Source organism: Anolis sagrei, chromosome 3, assembly GCF_037176765.1.
Source record: "Anolis sagrei isolate rAnoSag1 chromosome 3, rAnoSag1.mat, whole genome shotgun sequence".
NCBI classification, from domain to species: domain Eukaryota; kingdom Metazoa; phylum Chordata; class Lepidosauria; order Squamata; family Dactyloidae; genus Anolis; species Anolis sagrei.
In genome coordinates, this window is record NC_090023.1 from 183,273,287 (window position 1) to 183,291,975 (window position 18,689).

Consider the following 18,689-nt stretch of genomic DNA (forward strand, 5'->3'; position numbering starts at 1 on the left):
ATGAACCACCATGGTCAAGTCAGACTTCACGAGGTAAGGTCGCAGTTGGTGCACAAGTTTTAACTGCGTGAAGGCCCTCCTGGCCACCGCCGACACCTGCGCGTCAAGTGTCAGCGCTGAGTCTAGGAGGACCCCCAAACTGCGGACCTGTGATTTCAGGGGGAGTGCAACCCCGTCCAGCACAGGTTGTGTTTTAGTGTTTATGTGACATAATTGTTTAACTTGTTTTAATCTTAAAGGACTTAATTTGCCTCTTTGAGTGTCAGTTTTATTTGTGACTGGAGGAAGTAGGTTTTTTATTTGCATTCTCCTCATTTTTGCAGGGGTCTTGTACCCATTAAACTATGGGCCTCATCAGAAAGACCATGTGAAACATCCCACTTTGCTGAGAAAAGAGGGGGGCAGTGGGGTTAATCTGTCACCCCACATGTAGTTCCCTCTTGGCGATGGTTTCCTCATCACATGGGGGAATCATCACCTTCCCAGTGAGGCCCCATGCTCAGCCTCCTGTGTTGTGGGGAAAGTGTCCGATGATGCTTTAATTCCAGTTGGGGGCAGGGCTCTGCTAGAAATCACACAAGATCATGTGATAGCCAGTGGGGAGCGTCATCCTAGGATGCTAAATTATCCCTGTCTGATAAGATCCTTTGTGAAAGTGGAGAGCCTTCTATATTAGGAATAATTACTTCTGGTAGTGTTATTCAGAAATAAGTAGCAGTCCTAGATACACAGAGTTTGCAATGCAGATACAAAAAAATACCAAATCCAACAAATAGAGAACAATATTTTCATAATATTGTTGAAGGCTTTCATGGCTGGAATCACTGGGTTGTTGTAGGTATTTTCGGGCTATATGGCCATGGTCTAGAGCAGTGTTTCTCAAACTGGGGGTTGGGACCCCTGAGGGGGTCGCGAGGGGTGTCAGAGGGGTCGCCAAAGACCATCAGAAAACACAATATTTTCTGATGGTCATGGGGATTCCATGTGGGAAGTTTGACCCAATTCTATCGTTGGTGGAGTTCAGAATGTTCTTTGATTGTAATGAACTATAAATCCCAGCAACTACAACTCCCAAATGTCAATATCTATTTTCCCCAGACTCCACCACTGTTCACATTTGGGCATATTGAGTATTCGTGCCAAGTTTGGTCCAGATCCACCATTCCATGAGTCCACAGTGCTCTATGGAGATAGGTGAACTACAACTCCCAAACTCAAGGTCAATGCCCATCAAACCCTTCCAGTGTTTTCCATTGGTCATGGGAGCCAAGTTTGGTTCAAATCCATCGCTGGTGGAGTTAAGAATGCTCTTTGATTATAAGTGAACTATAAATCTCAGCAACTACAACTCCCAAATTACAAAATCAATCCTCCCCCAACCCCACTCGCATTCACATTTGGGTGTATTGGGTATTTGTGCCCAGTTTGGTCCAGTGAATGAAAATGCATCCTGCATATCAGATATTTACATTATGATTTATAACAGTAGTAAAATGACTGTTACGAAGTAGCAACGAAAACAATATTATGGTTGGGGATCACCACAACATGAGGGACTGTATTAAGGAAGGTTGAGAAACACTGGTCTAGAGGCATTCTCTCCTGATGTTTCACCTGCATCTATGGCAAGCATTCTCAGAGGTAGTGAGGTCACTACCTCTGAGGATGCTTGCCATAGATGCAGGCGAAACATTAGCTTTAGCTTGGTGGCCCCTCCAAGCTAAAGGTGGTGCTGTTCAATGCCAGGTCGGTAAATAGCACAAGGAAGGTTATAGCACAAGGAAGGTTGGCAGCAGCAGAGATGAACTGGATAAATTATAATGATGCTTACAACTATCTGATCCTGCTTATAATTATATGATTTAGTAGTGTCTAATTTTGCAAGTGTCCCTGTGTGAATGCTTGCAACATCCCTGTATCTAACAGTTTCCAAAATTTGTGTTTTCATGCCTAATGGATATGTTTCCAGTTAGAACTTTCTCTAACCACATTATCCTAACAACAGGGAATAGAGCCAATGGCAGTGGATATCCAATAGTTCTTTCATCACATGAATAATACAATGTGGAAACATTTCCACCAAATATAATTAAGATAGGATAGCATGCAATTAAAGGTCTCCAACACATTTCTTCATAATCCAATATGGTAAAATGTTCCATGGAAAATATTGTGTCAAAGATTAATATCAAATGGGTTGTTGTAGGTTTTTTCGGGTTATATGGCCATGGTCTAGAGGCATTTTCTCCTGACGTTCCGCCTGCATCTATGGCAAGCATCCTCAGAGATAGTGAGGTCTGTTGGAACTAGGAAAAAGGGAAATCCTTTTGCCTAGTTCCAACAGACCTCACTACCTCTGAGGATGCTTGCCATATATGCAGGCGAAACGTCAGGAGAGAATGCCTCTAGACCATGGCAATATAGCCCCCCCCCCGCAAAAAAAAACCCTACAACAACCCAGTGATTCCAGCCATGAAAGCCTTCGACAATACATTAATATCAAACTTTTGTTCATACATTGTTCCATTCCAAATGGTCAGTTGAAATCATCCCATCCATCCAATACTACTTCTTCTATGGTTATATCCTTGAATATCTAACAGAAATCTGTGTATTCTTGATGGAAATTCTTCCTCAGGCCTCGTCTACACTGCCATACAATCCAGATTATCAAAACAGGTAATCCACATTGTTTGTTTGAACCGGATTATATGAGCCTACACTGCGGTTTCAAAGCAGATAATCTGGATTTTATATGGCAGTGTAGAAGAGGCCTCAGAGAGCAATGCTACAGATCAAAAGATCAGATCAATCAGTGATTATTTGCAAGCAATATCTTATTTGTGACACATCTTATAAATAATATTAGACACTTAGAAAAATCCTAATATCGCCGTATTTTAGAAGATAAGTCTTTTTATTTTTATTTATTGACTAACAACCTTCTTCAACTTCAATAATTTATTACGGTCTATGACCAGCACAGCAAAGAATGGGGGCACAGGTGCTCACTGGGGATATTGGTGGTATCGCTCAAGTTGCAGATATAAATTGACTCTCAGAACCTGTATCACCCATACCACCAGATAAGAATAAACTCAGCATTTTGTCATGGGATATTACAGGGTGAAAGTCCTCCATAAAAGGACTTTCCTCCCTCCTTTCTAGATTACCTAGCCCAGCATTTCTCAACCTGGGGGTCGGAACCCCTGGGGGAGTCACGAGGGAGTGTCAGAGGGGTCACGAAAGACCATCAGAAAACACAGAATTTTCTGTTGGTCATGGGGATTCTGGGTGGGAAGTTTGGCCCAATTCTATCGTTGGTTAGGTTCAGAATGCTCTTTGATAGTAGGTGAACTATAAATCCTGACAACTACAACTCCCAAATGTCAAGGTCTATTTTCCCCAAACTCCATCAGTGTTTACATTTGGGCATCTTGAATATCTGTGTCAAGTTTGGTCCAGATCCATCACTGCCTGAGTCCACAGTGCTCTCTGGATATAGGTGAACTACAACTCCCAAATGACAAAATCAATCCCACCCACCCTTGACCCCACCTGGATTCAAATTTGAGCATATTGGGTATTTGTGCCAAATTTTGTCCAGTGAATGGCAGTACATCCTGCACATCAGATATTTACATTATGATTCATAACAGTAGCAAAATTACGAAGTAGCAACGTACAGTAAATAATGTGATAGTTGGGGGTCACCACAACACGAGGGACTGTATTTAGGGGTCGCGGCACCACAACATGAGGGACTGTATTTAGGGGTCGCAGCATTAGGAAGGTTGAGAACCACTGACCTAGCCCAACATCATATTATATTGATGTAGGAAACCTGGGCGGTAGATGATCAACAACCTAATATACAATCAAACTCACAAAACAAAACTCCCGAAGGAATTTAAAGAGAAGGAAAAAAGGAGGAAATAATTATGTAACTAAAACACAGTAGGGCTTTGACATCCCTGGCTAGATTGTAATGAAAAGAAAAACAAAAAGGAAAATTAGATTATTCTGCCATTACAGATCCATCTAAATAATCCTACTAACATTATTAATAACCACAACCACAGATGTTGAATTGCTTACTCCTCAAATATACATGTTGCTTTCCAATCTTAATTAAAAAAGACACCTTCAGAGAGTTATCTTTCAAAACCAATGTTAGTTTGGCAAGTAACATCTTGTTTTTAAAAGGAGGGGATATGTCCCATAAATACTTTACATCTTGTCCATATTTTGTAAGTACTTAAACTTGGATGTTCTGTTGTGCCTTTGATTAAGCAGTTCACCCGAGAACTGGCCCGACCCTATCTAAGTTCCTGCACTTTAGTTTGGCCCACCTTCCATTAATCCCAACATTTTATAGTCAAAGATATTACCTCTAGCTTGGCACATTTGAATTTTTGTACTTTCCCTGGCTCCACTTCACTGCGTTTACTTGTGTCCGGTTCCAGCTCCAATTTTGTTTTCAGCCATGATATTGTTTTTATGATGTTGCTGTGATTGTCTTATGTTTTAATTTGATTGATTTTAATGTGGTTGTTTTATCTGTAATTTTTGGGCTTGTCCCCTTGTAAGCCTCCCCAAATCCCTTTGGGGAAGTGGTGGCAGGGTATAAAAATAAACTTATTATTATTATTATTATTTTATTATGTTGTTGTTATTATTATTATTATTATTATTATTATTATTATTATTATTATTTTACTGACACAAAAACATAGTATGTCACAGCAAACGAGACCTATATGCTGTATTTCGTATCACAAAATCACAAGTCAAACACTTCCCAAGTGTCTAGGACTGTGTGATGTATTTTCGAATGATGCACACAGATCCAAGTAAGGTGGCCTTTTGCAGTTGACAGATTGTGATTTTGTCAATGTTTATTGTTTCCAAATGCCAGCTGAGATCTTTTGGCACGGCACCCATTGTGCTGATTACCATTGGGACCACCTGTACTGGTTTATGCCAGAGACTTTGCAGTTCGATTTTGAGGTCCTAATAATGGCTGAGATTTTCCTTCTGTTTTTCCTCAATGCAACTGTCACCTGGTATGGTGACATCAATAATTCAAATGGTTTTTTTCCCCATAATTGTGATGTCTGGTGTATTGTGTTCCAAAACCTTGTCAGTCTGGATTCGAAAGTCCCACCGTATTTTTGCGTGTTCATTTTCCACTACCTTTGTAGGTTTACAAACCCACACGATCCCTTCGATCATCCGGGGAGGCCCTGCTCTCGATCCCACCAGCATCACAGGCACGGTTGGTGGGGGCAAGGGAGAGGGCCTTTTCGGTGGTGGCCCCTCGACTCTGGAACTCACTCCCTAAAGACATCAGACAGGCCCCAACCTTGGCAGACTTTAGGAGGAGCTTGAAGATGTGGTTGTTCCAGTGTGCCTTCCCAGAATAATGATTCCATAGCACTTTGTCCTCCAAAGCACTTTACACTTTTTAGATCTGCTCGTATGACCTTCCACAAATGCCACTATCACCTTTCGTCCATGTCCCAGCATTATTTCCATTTTAACTTTACATTTGGCCCTCCCACTGTTTTTAATTGCATGTTGTCTTATTGATAATGTTGTATTTTTATTGTTTATGTTTTATTTTAATTGGTTGTACTGTTGTTGTTTTGTTTATATTGTTGTATTCGGGCTTGGCCTCATGTAAGCCGCACCAAGTCCCTTGGGGAGATGGTAGCGGGGTACAAATAAAGTGTTGTTGTTGTTGTTGTTGTTGTTATTATTATTATTATTATTATTATTATTATTATTATTATTATCCCACCAGTTCTTTACTACTGGTAGGTGGTACTTGTGACATCAGTTCCAATGAATCATTTGGGTCACAGAATTGTGCCTCTGTTTGTAGTCTGTCTGTGTGATTTTCTTGCAGCAACTGAGGATATGATCAATAGTTTCATCAGCTTCCTTGCACAGTCTGCATTTTGCGTCATCAGCTGATTATTCCGTCTTGGCCTTAATTGCATTTGTTCTGATGGCTTGCTCCTGGGCTGCAGGAATCAGACCCTCCATCTCCATCTTCAGGGTTCTATTCATGAGCCATAACCAGGAATTCTTCCTGTCAACTTTTCCTTCAATTTTGTCAAGGAATTGCCCATGCAATGTTTTTGTTGTGCCAGCTGTCAGCTCTGGTTTGTACTATATTATCATTATTATTATTTGAAACACAACAAGATGAGTCCACAGCAGACACTCTGATGGCTGTTGTATTGGATGACATGTCGGACACTTCCCAAGTGTCTAGGACTGTGTGATGTATCGGCAAATAATGAATGCAGATCCCAGTAAGGTGGCCTTCTGCAGCTGGCAGATGGTAACTTTGTTAGCACCGATTGTGTTCAAGTGCAGGCCAAGGTCTTTAGGCACTGCACCCTGTGTGCCAATCACCACTGGGACCACCTTGACTGGCTTGTGGCAAAGTCTTTGTAGTTCGATCTTTAAACCTCATATCGTGTCAGCTTTTTCAGTTGTTTCTCTTCAATCCTGCTGTCACCTGGGATTGCAACATTGACAATCCATACTTTGTTTTTTAATATGATAGTGAGATCAGGAATATTGTGCTCCAAAACAGTGTCTGTCTGAATTCGGAAGTCCCAGAGTAGCTTGACATGTTAATTATCTGTAACGTTTTCCAGCTTGTGATCCCACCAGTTCTTTTTCGTAGGCAGATGGTATTTGTGGCACAAGTTCCAATGAATCATCTGAGCAATGGTGTTATGCCTCTGCTTGTAGTCTGTCTGCTATACTATATTATTATTATTATTATTATTATTATTATTATTATTATTATTTAGAAAAGTCCTAATATGACCATCTTTTAGTAGATCAGTCTCTTGAAACAATACACAACACTTTAAAAAGAATGTGACATGGAATGATGTAGAGTTAATTTCTTCCCACATGTATCTTTTTATATGTTAAACAAGCTTGTTTATGAAATCATCTGATCTATAAGATGAAACTCCATGCACATGTGTTTATGAAATCATCTGATGTATAAGATGAAACTCCAGGTCCATGTGTTACAAGGTTTATAAGCATCTACTATGCATAAAATGCAATGTAAACATGTAATTAAAGATCAATTTGTTTATGCAAGATTGACAAATATTTTTTCTTTGATATTGTGATATGAGAAGTGTTTTGCACTTTTTTAGTTGGTTGACTTTATTTATTTACTATCATTGTTAAGTACCATAAAGCTAAAATAATATGTATAAATATGAAATGGTCATAATTATTTCGGTTTTGGGCTAAGTAACAATGATCAGTGTAGAAGATGGGTAAGTATGATGTATTCTGGCCTAAATATCCTAAGGACACCAGTTCCTAAAAGCTAAGCAGGGTCAGCCCTGGTTAACATTTGGATGGGTGATTGACAAGGAATCCCAGGTGCCATGGTCTGTCCCAAAAGTAATGAGAATAACTTGATGGATTTTTTTTTTACTGAACATGCATGCTATTACAGTTTGTCCACTTCAATATAGTGGAGCCCCCGGTGGCGTAGTGGGTTAAACCCCTGTGCTGGCAGCACTGAAGACCGACAGGTCGCAGGTTCGAATCTGGGGAGAGGTGGACATGAGAGAAGCCTCCCACAAGGATGATAAAAACATCAAAATTATCCAGGTGTCCCCTGGGCAACGTCCTTGTATATGGCCAATTCTCTCATACCTGGAGTCACTCCTGACACGACAAAAAAAACAACAACAAAATTTCGATATAGACTCCTTGTGATTGAAATACCACAATTCCAGTGTTGCTGCCACTTTCCATAGCAGTGGAGGAAGTCTCCACTAGTTCTATTGTTCAAAGCCCTCACTGCAACTGGCAGGATGTTCTCAACTGTCATAAAATGTCATTTGGGGTGGGTTTTGAGCTTGGGAAATAAAATGGAGCCAAGTCAGGGATGTATTGTATTGAAATTGAAGGGTGCTGCTCTACACCCTCTGCATTTTTGCCTGTGATAAGACACAAAACCTGCTACACACTTTGCTAACATACCGATGGCTACAAAGATACAGACTCCACTGGGGAAGGTCAAAGTGTATGTCTGAGGGCCCTTCCACACAGCCATAAAACCCAGAATATCAACTTAGTTATCTGAGTCCATACTGCCATATATTACAGTTCAAAACAGATAATGTGGGATTTTATTTAGCTGTGTGGAAAGGGCTTCAGTTGCAGCTCAACTTTAATCAAACCTCACTTTTCTTTCCTGGTCCTCCTGCACGGCACACAAAATAAGCCATTCTCATTACTTTTGGGACAGACCACATATGAATGTAGGTTGCTAAATATACCTTTTTTTTTTTTGCACAGTAAAGAGGTTTTATTTTCATTGTCAGTCTTGTATTTTTGGTCAGAGCTTCTCATCACCAATTTAAACAATTTTTCAAACATTTTATAATATTATCTCCATCTCTACTTTCCACCTCCCTGCTCCAAGTCCTTTTCCTCATTCCAAAATAAATTTTGAAACTGCTTGCATTTTTTTTTACACAGGTCCAGGATGTGGCTTTTCATTGCCATAGTATTATTAGTCCAGCAGGGTACAGATTCAGAAGAACTCAAGAACAACAGACATTTGAATCCTCAAGTATTTATGACTGTTGTAAGTTACTTAGATTCATTTAAGAAAAACTGTGTGTGGGGGGGGGGGGGGGCGTATCATTTTGTTTGCCTCTTTACTCCCTATCTGTAACACAAACTTCATGGGTATTCCACACAGGATACTATTTGAAAGTATTTATCTTGGATATTATGAGATGAGCAATTTCCTTTAAAGGCTGTGGTTGAATGGAAACATAAAGGTAGCCGACCCTGTTTTACTGGAAACTTTTCTTAAATTGATTTTTATTAGTGAGTACCATCATGACACAAAGACAACATTTATCACAATAAACAAACTATAAATACAATATTATTAATAATAATAACTAAAAAAATAACCAACATACTACCCTGATTCCTTTTACAGTGAAAGTGGGTGAACATGTTTATAGATAGAAGTATGGGAATCGAGAAAAGGAGAGAAAAAGAGAGAGAGAGAGGGGGGGGAGGTGGGGATGAGTGAAGGAAAAGGCAAAAAGGAGGGAAAAATGAGAAAACTGGGAAAAAAAGAGAAAGAAATCAGCATTGACAATCCCTACAAACCAACATAAATACATTATATATTATTCCTGATTACTTCGAGACAGCTTTATGTGGTAACATTTGTTTCATTACACTTGATTTCTTCCCATTAATATATGTCCCCGTGCATACAACTAATATTTGGCCCTTTGGACTTCTTTATTTTATTTTTAATCAACATTTGTTGCTGCTGTTTTTTAAAGAAATTAATAAAGTTGTTCCAGTTTGTTTTTGTTTAAAATTGATCTGTTTTGAGCAATGTTTTGAGTCAGTAGATCCATATTCATAATATCTATGGCTTTCTCTATCCACCTATTTGTTGTTGCTGTTTCTTTTGTTTTACCAAAAACTTGAGCTTTAGCACACATATTTTTTGTCTGCATTTTGTCTGCATTGGAGAATTTTTTTTTCTTTATAGTGGTATTCAGCTTAGGAGAGGAACTCTCCACACGTGCCACTGGAATTGCCATTGATTGTGGCGATTCCAGTCGCACCCATCTGGGGGTGTGGGGAACCTGTTGCCCCATACCTTGTATCACCTCACTCATGCCCCCATCCCATGGGAGGAAGCATCCTCTGCCAGGCTTTCCCCTGTTGATCCGAGGCAACACTGAGTTAACTCAGCTGTAATGAAATAACTGGGATTCCTGTTAGGGATTCCTCATCTTCGAAGGAGGAAGAGGAGTAGGGAAGTGCTCTGGAATTGGAGGGAGAAGAAGAATCGGACGATGAGGGTTTGAAAGTGCCCACATTTCTAGAAAGACAAAGAGAGACCGAGCACAGACGGCATTCAGCTAGGATAGCTGCTAAAAACGCTGAGCTAATTGGGAGACGCCTCTGTGGAGAATTCAGGGCTATAAATCAGTAACAGGAATAGTCAGCTTTCGCTGGTAACAACAACTTTGATACTGATGTTTTTACTCCTATGGAATCTGCTTTGTGTCTGCTGCTAAGAACTTAGTTCATCGTCCGTTGTCTGATGGAAGACTGGTGTTTCTTTTGGGACTTTGTAAGAGACTTTAATTTGTGTCTGGATTAAGACTTCCTTGTTTTCTTTTGCACTTTTCAGTTGCATTTGCTTATCCTTTGTGTTTGCTGAAGTAAAGCACTCTTTTACTTTCAACATTGTCTAAAGGCTGTTTTTGAAGAGCAACTCAGGACAATTCCACACTTGCAAAGTGTAGCGTATTGGCTTACTGCGAAGGTCTGGTGTGTCAGGGATGGCTGTAAAAGGTTGGTTTTTTTTTTTTAAAAAAAAAGGCCAAAAGCCAGGCAGCCATTTTCTTAGCTCAGAGCTGAGGGGGCGGAGCAAACAGGCAGCCATTTTGTGAGCATAGAGTTGAGGGGGCGGTGCCAGCGGGCAGCCTTTAGGGTATGTGATGCCGCCTGATTGGTCAATAGCCCTGGAGGGAGTCTGTTCAGTGAAGAAAGTGGGCGGAGCTAAGCTGAGTCTGGTTTTTGGAACTGTAAGAAGAAGAAAGTTTTTTGGAGTTTGGGTTAGAAGTGGAAATTCAGCTTGTGTCTTATTCTTAAATAGTTACTTTAAGGAAGAACTATTGTTTTAAACAGACCCTGGTGATTGGGCTGTTTGTAATTAAGGAACTGTTTAGTGAAAGACTAAAAGTTTCTTGTGTTTTAAAGCTTTGACTGGAACCTAAAGTTTTAAGCTTTGAACTACTTCTGAAACCATAACGCTTTGTATTTATTTATTTACGACATTTATATGCCACCCTTCTCACCCTGAAGGCAACTCAGAGCAGCTTACAAGATATATATACATACAATATATTATATTATTAGCATAGTACAATATCAGCATTATATATTACTATATTGTACTATACAATTATATTGTAATATTAGTAATATTACATGTAAAATAGATACTTATAATATCATATTATTATTAGTAGTATTATATTGTATTGCATTATTCACTCTGAAGGTGATTCAGAGCAGCTTACAAGATATATATACATACAATATTATTAGCATAGTACAATATCAGCATTATATATTACTATATTGTACTATACAATTATATTGTGATATTAGTAATATTACATGTAAATATATATGTATAATATCATATTATTAGTAGTAGTACTATTATATTGTATTGCATTATAATATTATAAATATTATATGTATATATACAGTATATTACATTGGTAGGTAGTCCCCTGACATTAAGTCCAGTCATGTCTGACTCTGGGGTGTGGTGCTCATCTCCATTTCTAAGCCGAAGAGCCAGCGTTGTCCGTAGACACCTCCAAGGTCATGTGGCCGGCATGACTGCATGGAGCGCCGTTACCTTCCCGCCGGAGCGGTACCTATTGATCTACTCACATTTGCATGTTTTCGAACTGCTAGGTTGGCAGAAGCTAGGGCTGACAGCGGAAGCTCACGCCGCTCCCCGGAATCGAACCTGCGACCTTTCGATCAACAAGCTCAGCAGCTCAGTGCTTTAACCCACTGCGCCACCGGGGGCTCTATATTACATTACATTATATTATATTATTAGCATAGCACAGGAGACAAAATGCCCCTTCTCTGGCATGTACCAGTATCTGCAACCATTATTTATTTATTTATTTATTTATTTACTTTACTTTACTTTACTTTACTTATATACCACTGTTCTCAGCCCGAAGGCAACTCACAGCGGTTCACAACAAGTAAGAACAGCAAAAATTCAATGCTACAGTGTAAAAACAGTTAACAACCTAACATATTACATAATTAATAAACAATTACTACAATAACCATTCATTATCGTCTCATCATCGAAAACATGATCCAGATTCGTCATCCATTGAGTTACAATATTTCATTCATTTGGATTCCTTACTGCACAACAAAATGTTGTCAAAAAGACTGCACTATAAAACTGCACTGACATGAAAAGATATTGTGTATGAAGATATTCAAAGAGATATTTTAGCATTTTTTTTAAAAAATGAGGTTTTTGTTGATGGTGGCACTGAAATTAGTGAGCATCTTAGAATTGATGAAATACTTACTTACTTATATAGGCGATCCCTCGTAGCTTGAGGATGATGTTCTTCCATGTTTGGTGTACTGGCGGTGGGTCGGTAGGTGGCTGTGGAGCTGTATTCTTGACCTGCATGTTCTCCCGTAGTGAGGACATTGGTTTCCAGATGGAAGGTGGTCCCGGTTGGGGTTGGCTTGACGTGCTATCCTCTTGGCATGTTTCTCTCTTTCGCCCTCCATTCATGCCTCTTCAAATTCTCCAGCATTGCTGGTCACAGCTGACCTCCAACTGAAGCGCTCAAGGGCCAGGGCTTCACAGTTCGCAGTGTCTATGCCACAGTTTTTAAGGTTGGCTTTGAGTCCATCTTTAAATCTCTTTTTCTGTCCTCCAACATACCATTTTCCATTCTTGAATTTGGAGTAAAGCAACTGTTTTGGGAGACGGCGGTCAGGCATTTGGACAACACCAGCGGAGTTGGTGTCGGAGGACCATCGCTTCAATGCTAGTAGTCTTTGCTTCTTTCAGCACGCTGATATTTGTCCGCTTGTCTTCCCAAGTGAGTTGCAGCATTTTTTGGAGGCAACGCTGATGGAATTGTTCCAGGAGTTGCATGTGACGTCTGTAGATAGTCCATGTTTTTCAGGGAGGACAATAGCTTTATAAACAAGCACCTTGGTATCCCTACGGATGTCCGGGTTCTCAAACACTCTGTGCTTCATTACGAAAAATGCTGCACTCGTAGAGCTCAGGCAGTGTTGTATTTCAGTGTCAGTGTTGAGTTTTGTGGGAAGGTGGCTGCCAAGACAGTGGAAATGGTCAACCGAATGACTAGACAATGGAATTGGACAATGTTTTTTTAAACAAGGAGACTTCCTCACAATTCTGCAGCCACAGTCATGCACCTTGACATTCCTTTGTACCACAAAATATGGGGGCAGCTGTCTCATGTTTAATGCCTCCTTTTCTTAGGAAGTCCTGTATTATGTGTCCTGTAATTTCACCTTCAGTATCTGCTCCGAAAATTTCTGACTTTCTGATAAATTGATTGCTCAAATAATGCTTCGTTACTTTATTGGATCAAATAGGTGATTGTATATCTGAAGTAAACCACCAAAAGTTGGCAAATATCTCTTCTCTAGGGCTGGGTGGTTTCATTTCGTTAATTCGTAATTCGTTAATAATTCGTTAATTTTTCCAATTACAAAACGATAACGAACCATTCTGGAGCAATTTTTTAAAAAAACGAATTTTTAAACACGTTTTGTAAATGCTTCGTATTTCGTTATTGTATTCATTTTGTTATTGTTCTGAGGTCATTTCGTTATTATTTCCGCATGTCTGGGGCAAGTTTTTTGTTTAATTAGTGGAAAAAAATTATAATATCACACCAACAGTCAAGAACAGAGGGAGAGGGAAGCTTCAGAAGTTTTTGGAGGTTTTTTAGCGTATTTCGCGGTCGCGTCCGCCATTAACGAATCGATTCGTTATTGTTTCGGAAATCGATTCGTTAATGTTTTGTAAATTTTTTCACATTTACGAAATTTCGTAAATATCGAACTTTTTAAAAGGAAAATTTTGTAATTATTTTAAATATCGAAACAAAAAAACCCCCCAAATACAAATCGATTTTAGAAACAAATTTTTCCGTTGTTACCCAGGCCTACTCTTCTCAACAATAGATTTTGTTTTCCGTGGTCCAGGCATCGCATCTCTCTGAATGAACTCTAGAGGGTGCCATGTCTCCTTTTGGGAAATTAAGGTCTTGTTCCTTTTGCCTCACACAGCAAACACACCTTGTTTAATCACATCTATCTTTTATGCCTAGGCCTTATATTACATATACCTTTGCAAGTTCATGTATGTCATTAGTATCTTTATGTGCCGCCATTCTCTGCCATATTTCCATGCCTGAATTGGTTGGCAATCTTTGCAAATTCAGTTTTGCAGTCAACAATATAAAGATCTTTAGCATTAGGACTTTAAGGATATTTGATTGGATGCCAAGTCTAGTACATATAGAACATTGTTGTTTTATGCTGTCTCATGGGGCTTTGCAGAAAAGAAGAACCCTCCTTAATCTTGAGACTGAAATATTTTATTTTTTACTCCATGCACATAATTCTTGACATTTTCATCCAATTGTGTGCAAAATTATCTAGTCTGACACAAATAGGCTGTTGCTTCTGAGACAAGACTGAATATATTGATAATCCTAACCAAGTGTGTGGTTTGCAAAGTCAGCTTTTCAATAATAATTATAATATAATACATTTTTATTTATACCCTGCCACCATCTCCCCGAAGGGACTTGGGGCAGCTTACATGAGGCCAACTCCAAAAGAGTCTCCATAAAATCATATACAAAACCTGATTCCAGGGTCTCCCTCAAAGTACCCCATTTGGCTGGTCTCAACCACATTTCCAACTAGAGTCACACATTTCTTTCTCTATCTGCCTTGATACTTAGTTCTCAAAGTAATTAGATTGAAAATGTCCCATTTCACCATATAAAAAGCATGCAAAAAGACTTCCAAAAGTGAGATGGAGAGTAATACACAAGAACAATTACACATGGAATCCTCTTAAGCAGATTTTAGTGCCAGATCAAAAATTACAGTGCAAAAATCTCAGGGTGCTTCTTTAGTATTTTACTATGGGTGTAGCTGCAGTGCAGTTAATGCAAGTGAACATCACTTTAATTGCCATGGTTCAATGCTATGGAATTATGGAAGCTATAGTTTGATGAGGTACTGGCATCATTTGGCAGATAAGTCTAAAGACCTTGTAAAACCATAACTCCCATGATCATTTATCTTTTTACTATATTTTTGCCCTGCCTTTTTCTCAACATAGGGACTCAGGGCTCTTCTACACAGAGCAGAAACACGGGGGGAGGGAGGTTAAAATAACCCACTTCATCCTGGGTTTCTGTCCTCGCACCTTCCCACAACCCTGGGCTTTTCCCTTGAGGAGTAGCAAGATGCCTTCCTGGGTCAACCCTCCCAGTCTCTCATCCCTCCACCCAAACTTACTCGAGCCACTTGCCAGCAACACAGGTCCCTGTTTACAGTACTCCTGATGCTTGAAAATAATGTGTCAGGAGGGGGGAGGAGGGCAGGCCCCTCTAGTAAGTAATTTTTGGGGGAAATGGGGGGCTGGGGGAGGGGGTGAGTGCCCTCCCACACCAGGAGCCCAAAGAACTGGTAATGCTGTGGGGATTAACCCCTGGGACTGTGGAAGCAGTTCCAGGAGTCAATTCCCTCAGAGCCCACACCTGGAAAGATCCAGATCTTAGCTTAAGATCAAGATCTTTCCAGTTGTTTAATTAATGCATAATAATTAATTTACTTTTACCCAAGGCTTTGTTAGGACACCTCAGGTAAAAATGAGACAGGCCCCACATTTTGGGCCTGTCTGGAAGGACTCTCAAGGTGCTTTGATTCCATAGCATTGAGCAATAACAATTAAAGTTAAAGTGGTGTCACTTCATTTGTTCTGCGGTGTAGATCCATTTTAAATCATTGTATGTACACCAGCTATCAAAATTAAGGCTTTGACAAATTTTGGAAAACACTAAGATTGGTGAGAGGTTCTTTTTGGTTTTTTTTTTAAATTTAATCTATCATATTATGAGGATTCTGGTCTAATAACCTTACCTAAAATATTTTTGGTATACTCAGCAATTTTCAGTGTGTTTCTGATTTGTTGCAGAATGAAATTATCGAATACTGGGGGTACCCGAGTGAAGAATACGAAATTCTGACTGATGATGGATATTATCTGAAGGCAAACAGAATTCCACATGGATTATGCAATCCTGGGAAGTCAGGTATTTTTGTAATATTAATATTATATGTAATGCTAGTCAAACTGTTTGAAAGTAGTTCTGTCTCCTCATATTCATTCTAACAGTCATTTGTTCTCGAAAGATTTACATGTATCACTTACTGATCTCTACAAGAATAAAAGTAGAAGCACTGAGAAATCTTCCAAGACAAAAGTTAACATACATGACTCAATCACCTGTTTCTGGCTTTCTTTAACAGAGTCTAGGCCAGTTGTGTTATTAGTACCTGGTCTTGTGTCTGAAGGTAGGTGCTGGCTTGCAAATACTCCAAACAATAGTTTGGGATTTTTTCTAGCCGACGCTGGCTATGATGTATGGATAATTAATAACAGAGGGACCACGTGGTCTAGAAGACACCAGAACCTATCAATCAATCAAGAAGAATTCTGGAATTTCAGGTATGTTTGAGGGACAATTTTTACAGTAGTTAGGGTGGACTGACTCCACAGCAATACAGCAAATTTATTTTCTGACAAAAGAAAATTAGTTATGGACAACTGTTAGTGGTTAGAAAAGATGTGTTGTAGATTGACAGAATTCTGACTGCACTCCTTTCGATTCTTTCTCATTTGTGGAGGAGGTCTCCAACAATCCTGGTTCTAAACTCTTCAAATGATGGATAGCTATGTCAGATGATGCCAGGTGTCTATAATACATGGTGTAAGTGCCTCTAAGGCCACACAACTTCAAAAAAAATGTAATGATGAAAATAGCAATGGGAAAGAGGTCCCAATACAAACACACATGTCATGATGAAGATGAATGTAGATACTCACAAATGTAGAAGCCTTTGACCAAGAAACGAACTCGGTTGTTGTCTTTTGCAGAGTTTATAAAAGAACATATATACACAGAGTCCAAATGTTCTCTTTGGGACACGAGCCTTGTGTAACTCCAAACTCCTTCCAGCGAACTCCTCCAGACGCACCTCTCCAACAATCCAGGACCACCTCCAACAACCCACACAAAGGAGTTGTACTTTGGTTCCTTTATTCCCCTGTAGCTGCTCCACCTTGGATGTAACTACACAATGTGGGCCATGTGGTTTGGCTCATTCCCTGCTGCATTGATCTTTACATCACTTACTACTTGTTACTTCAGAAATGAACTCTAACACATACATCAATAGAGAAATTAAGGGGGATAACCAAATGAGACTGTGTTCCCTATATGTTCTAGGTCTATTTCCAGGCATTCTAGCTCAGGTCCAGTCATACCATTAAGCCTGGACACCTCAGGTAGAAAAATACAAGTGATGATAAGGCATCACTACTCATGGGTGCTCCATGTTCTGTTTTGGACAGCAATCACTACGGTTGCTCTTTGGTGTTGACGGAGGTTGACCAATGAAAACACACACATGTTCTTGGTGCGTAGAACAGCACATCCACCCAACCAAGCACACCACTCTGAGGCCTCATGGCTGAGATTTATTAGCTTCCTCTCTGTATCCTACTTAGTTCAGATAGAACCAATTATGTGAAATTGTTGTGTGCACGTCTCTTACAGTTTTCATGAAATGGCAATATATGACATTCCAGCAGCCATCAACTTTATCCTGCAGAAGACTCAGCATGATAAATTGCATTATATCGGCCATTCCCAGGGCGGTGCATTTGGTAAGTTGAGATGAATAGAATAGAATCTATCACTATATTCTTTTTGAGTTGTCAAGATGTCAAAAAAAATGGAAACGAAGTTCAAAAAATTGTCACAATTGAGATTTTGTATGTTTCCAGTGGACGTCTTTTCAACATGAAAATTTCATAATTCAGATCATATTCAAAATCAGGATATATTATGTGCCTTTAACCCATAGCGCTTCACTATTTTTCAAATCAAAGAAATTGATCAGATTTAGGTCTGTCTGATCAAACATTATTTTCTATGATGCACAGAATAATCTTGCCCCCAGGACAGGGCACAGCCATTTAACATTGCTGTCTCTCATGTTCTTTTTTTTCATGTCAGGAGTGACCTTAGAAACTGCAAGTTGCTTCTGCTGTGAGGGAATTGGCCATCTGCAAGGATGTTGCCCATTCTTGTGGGAAACTTCTATTATGTCCCTGCATGGGGGGGCTGGAGCTGACAGAGGGAGGTCACTGCGCTCTTCCCGGATTCGGACCTGCAACCTGTTGATCTTCAGTCCTGCCGGCACAAGGGTTTAACGCATTGTGCCATGGGGGGGGGGGGGGGGCTCCTCTCTCCCATGTTAGGGAAAGTTAAGGATAGCTATAGAGCAGCCCTGAATTTCAGGGTACTAGGGTTGAATGCAAAGTATTGCCTCCACAATTGTAACTCCTCAACAGATGGCAGTACTGGTATGCAGCAGGTACTGGCTTGTTCAGTAGACTCTCCTCTACAGTTTCATTTTGGTGGGAAGCCTTAGCAATGAATGGTTGTGTTGTTAAAGTGCAAAGTATGGAACCCTGTGCAGATGGTAGGTCAATGCGACTTAAACAACGTGCAGTCATTGAATTCTTGACAGCAGAAGGTGTTACCCCAAAGGAGATTCATCAGAAAATGTAAGATGTTTATGGTGATTGTGTTGATGTGAGTACTGTGCATCATTGGGTGAATAAGTTTAAAGATGTTGAGGTGGGAACATCTGACTTATGTAACAAACAAAGAATTGGATGTCCTGTTACAGCAACCACTGAGTTTCACAAGCAAAAC

At 39.8% G+C, this 18,689-nt stretch overlaps 1 protein-coding gene across 1 annotated transcript in view; it reads left to right on the forward strand.

The window, feature by feature from the left end:
- LOC132771121 (lipase member M-like) overlaps positions 1-18,689 on the forward strand; it is a 41,983-nt gene that overhangs the window by 3,810 nt on the left and 19,484 nt on the right. Inside the window, exons 2-5 of the mRNA XM_060768769.2 lie at positions 8,542-8,650; positions 15,878-15,995; positions 16,213-16,411; positions 17,523-17,632. Of these exons, the coding sequence (XP_060624752.2) occupies positions 8,549-8,650; positions 15,878-15,995; positions 16,213-16,411; positions 17,523-17,632 (529 nt within the window). The 5' untranslated portion in view covers positions 8,542-8,548. The remainder of the gene's footprint in view (positions 1-8,541; positions 8,651-15,877; positions 15,996-16,212; positions 16,412-17,522; positions 17,633-18,689) is intronic.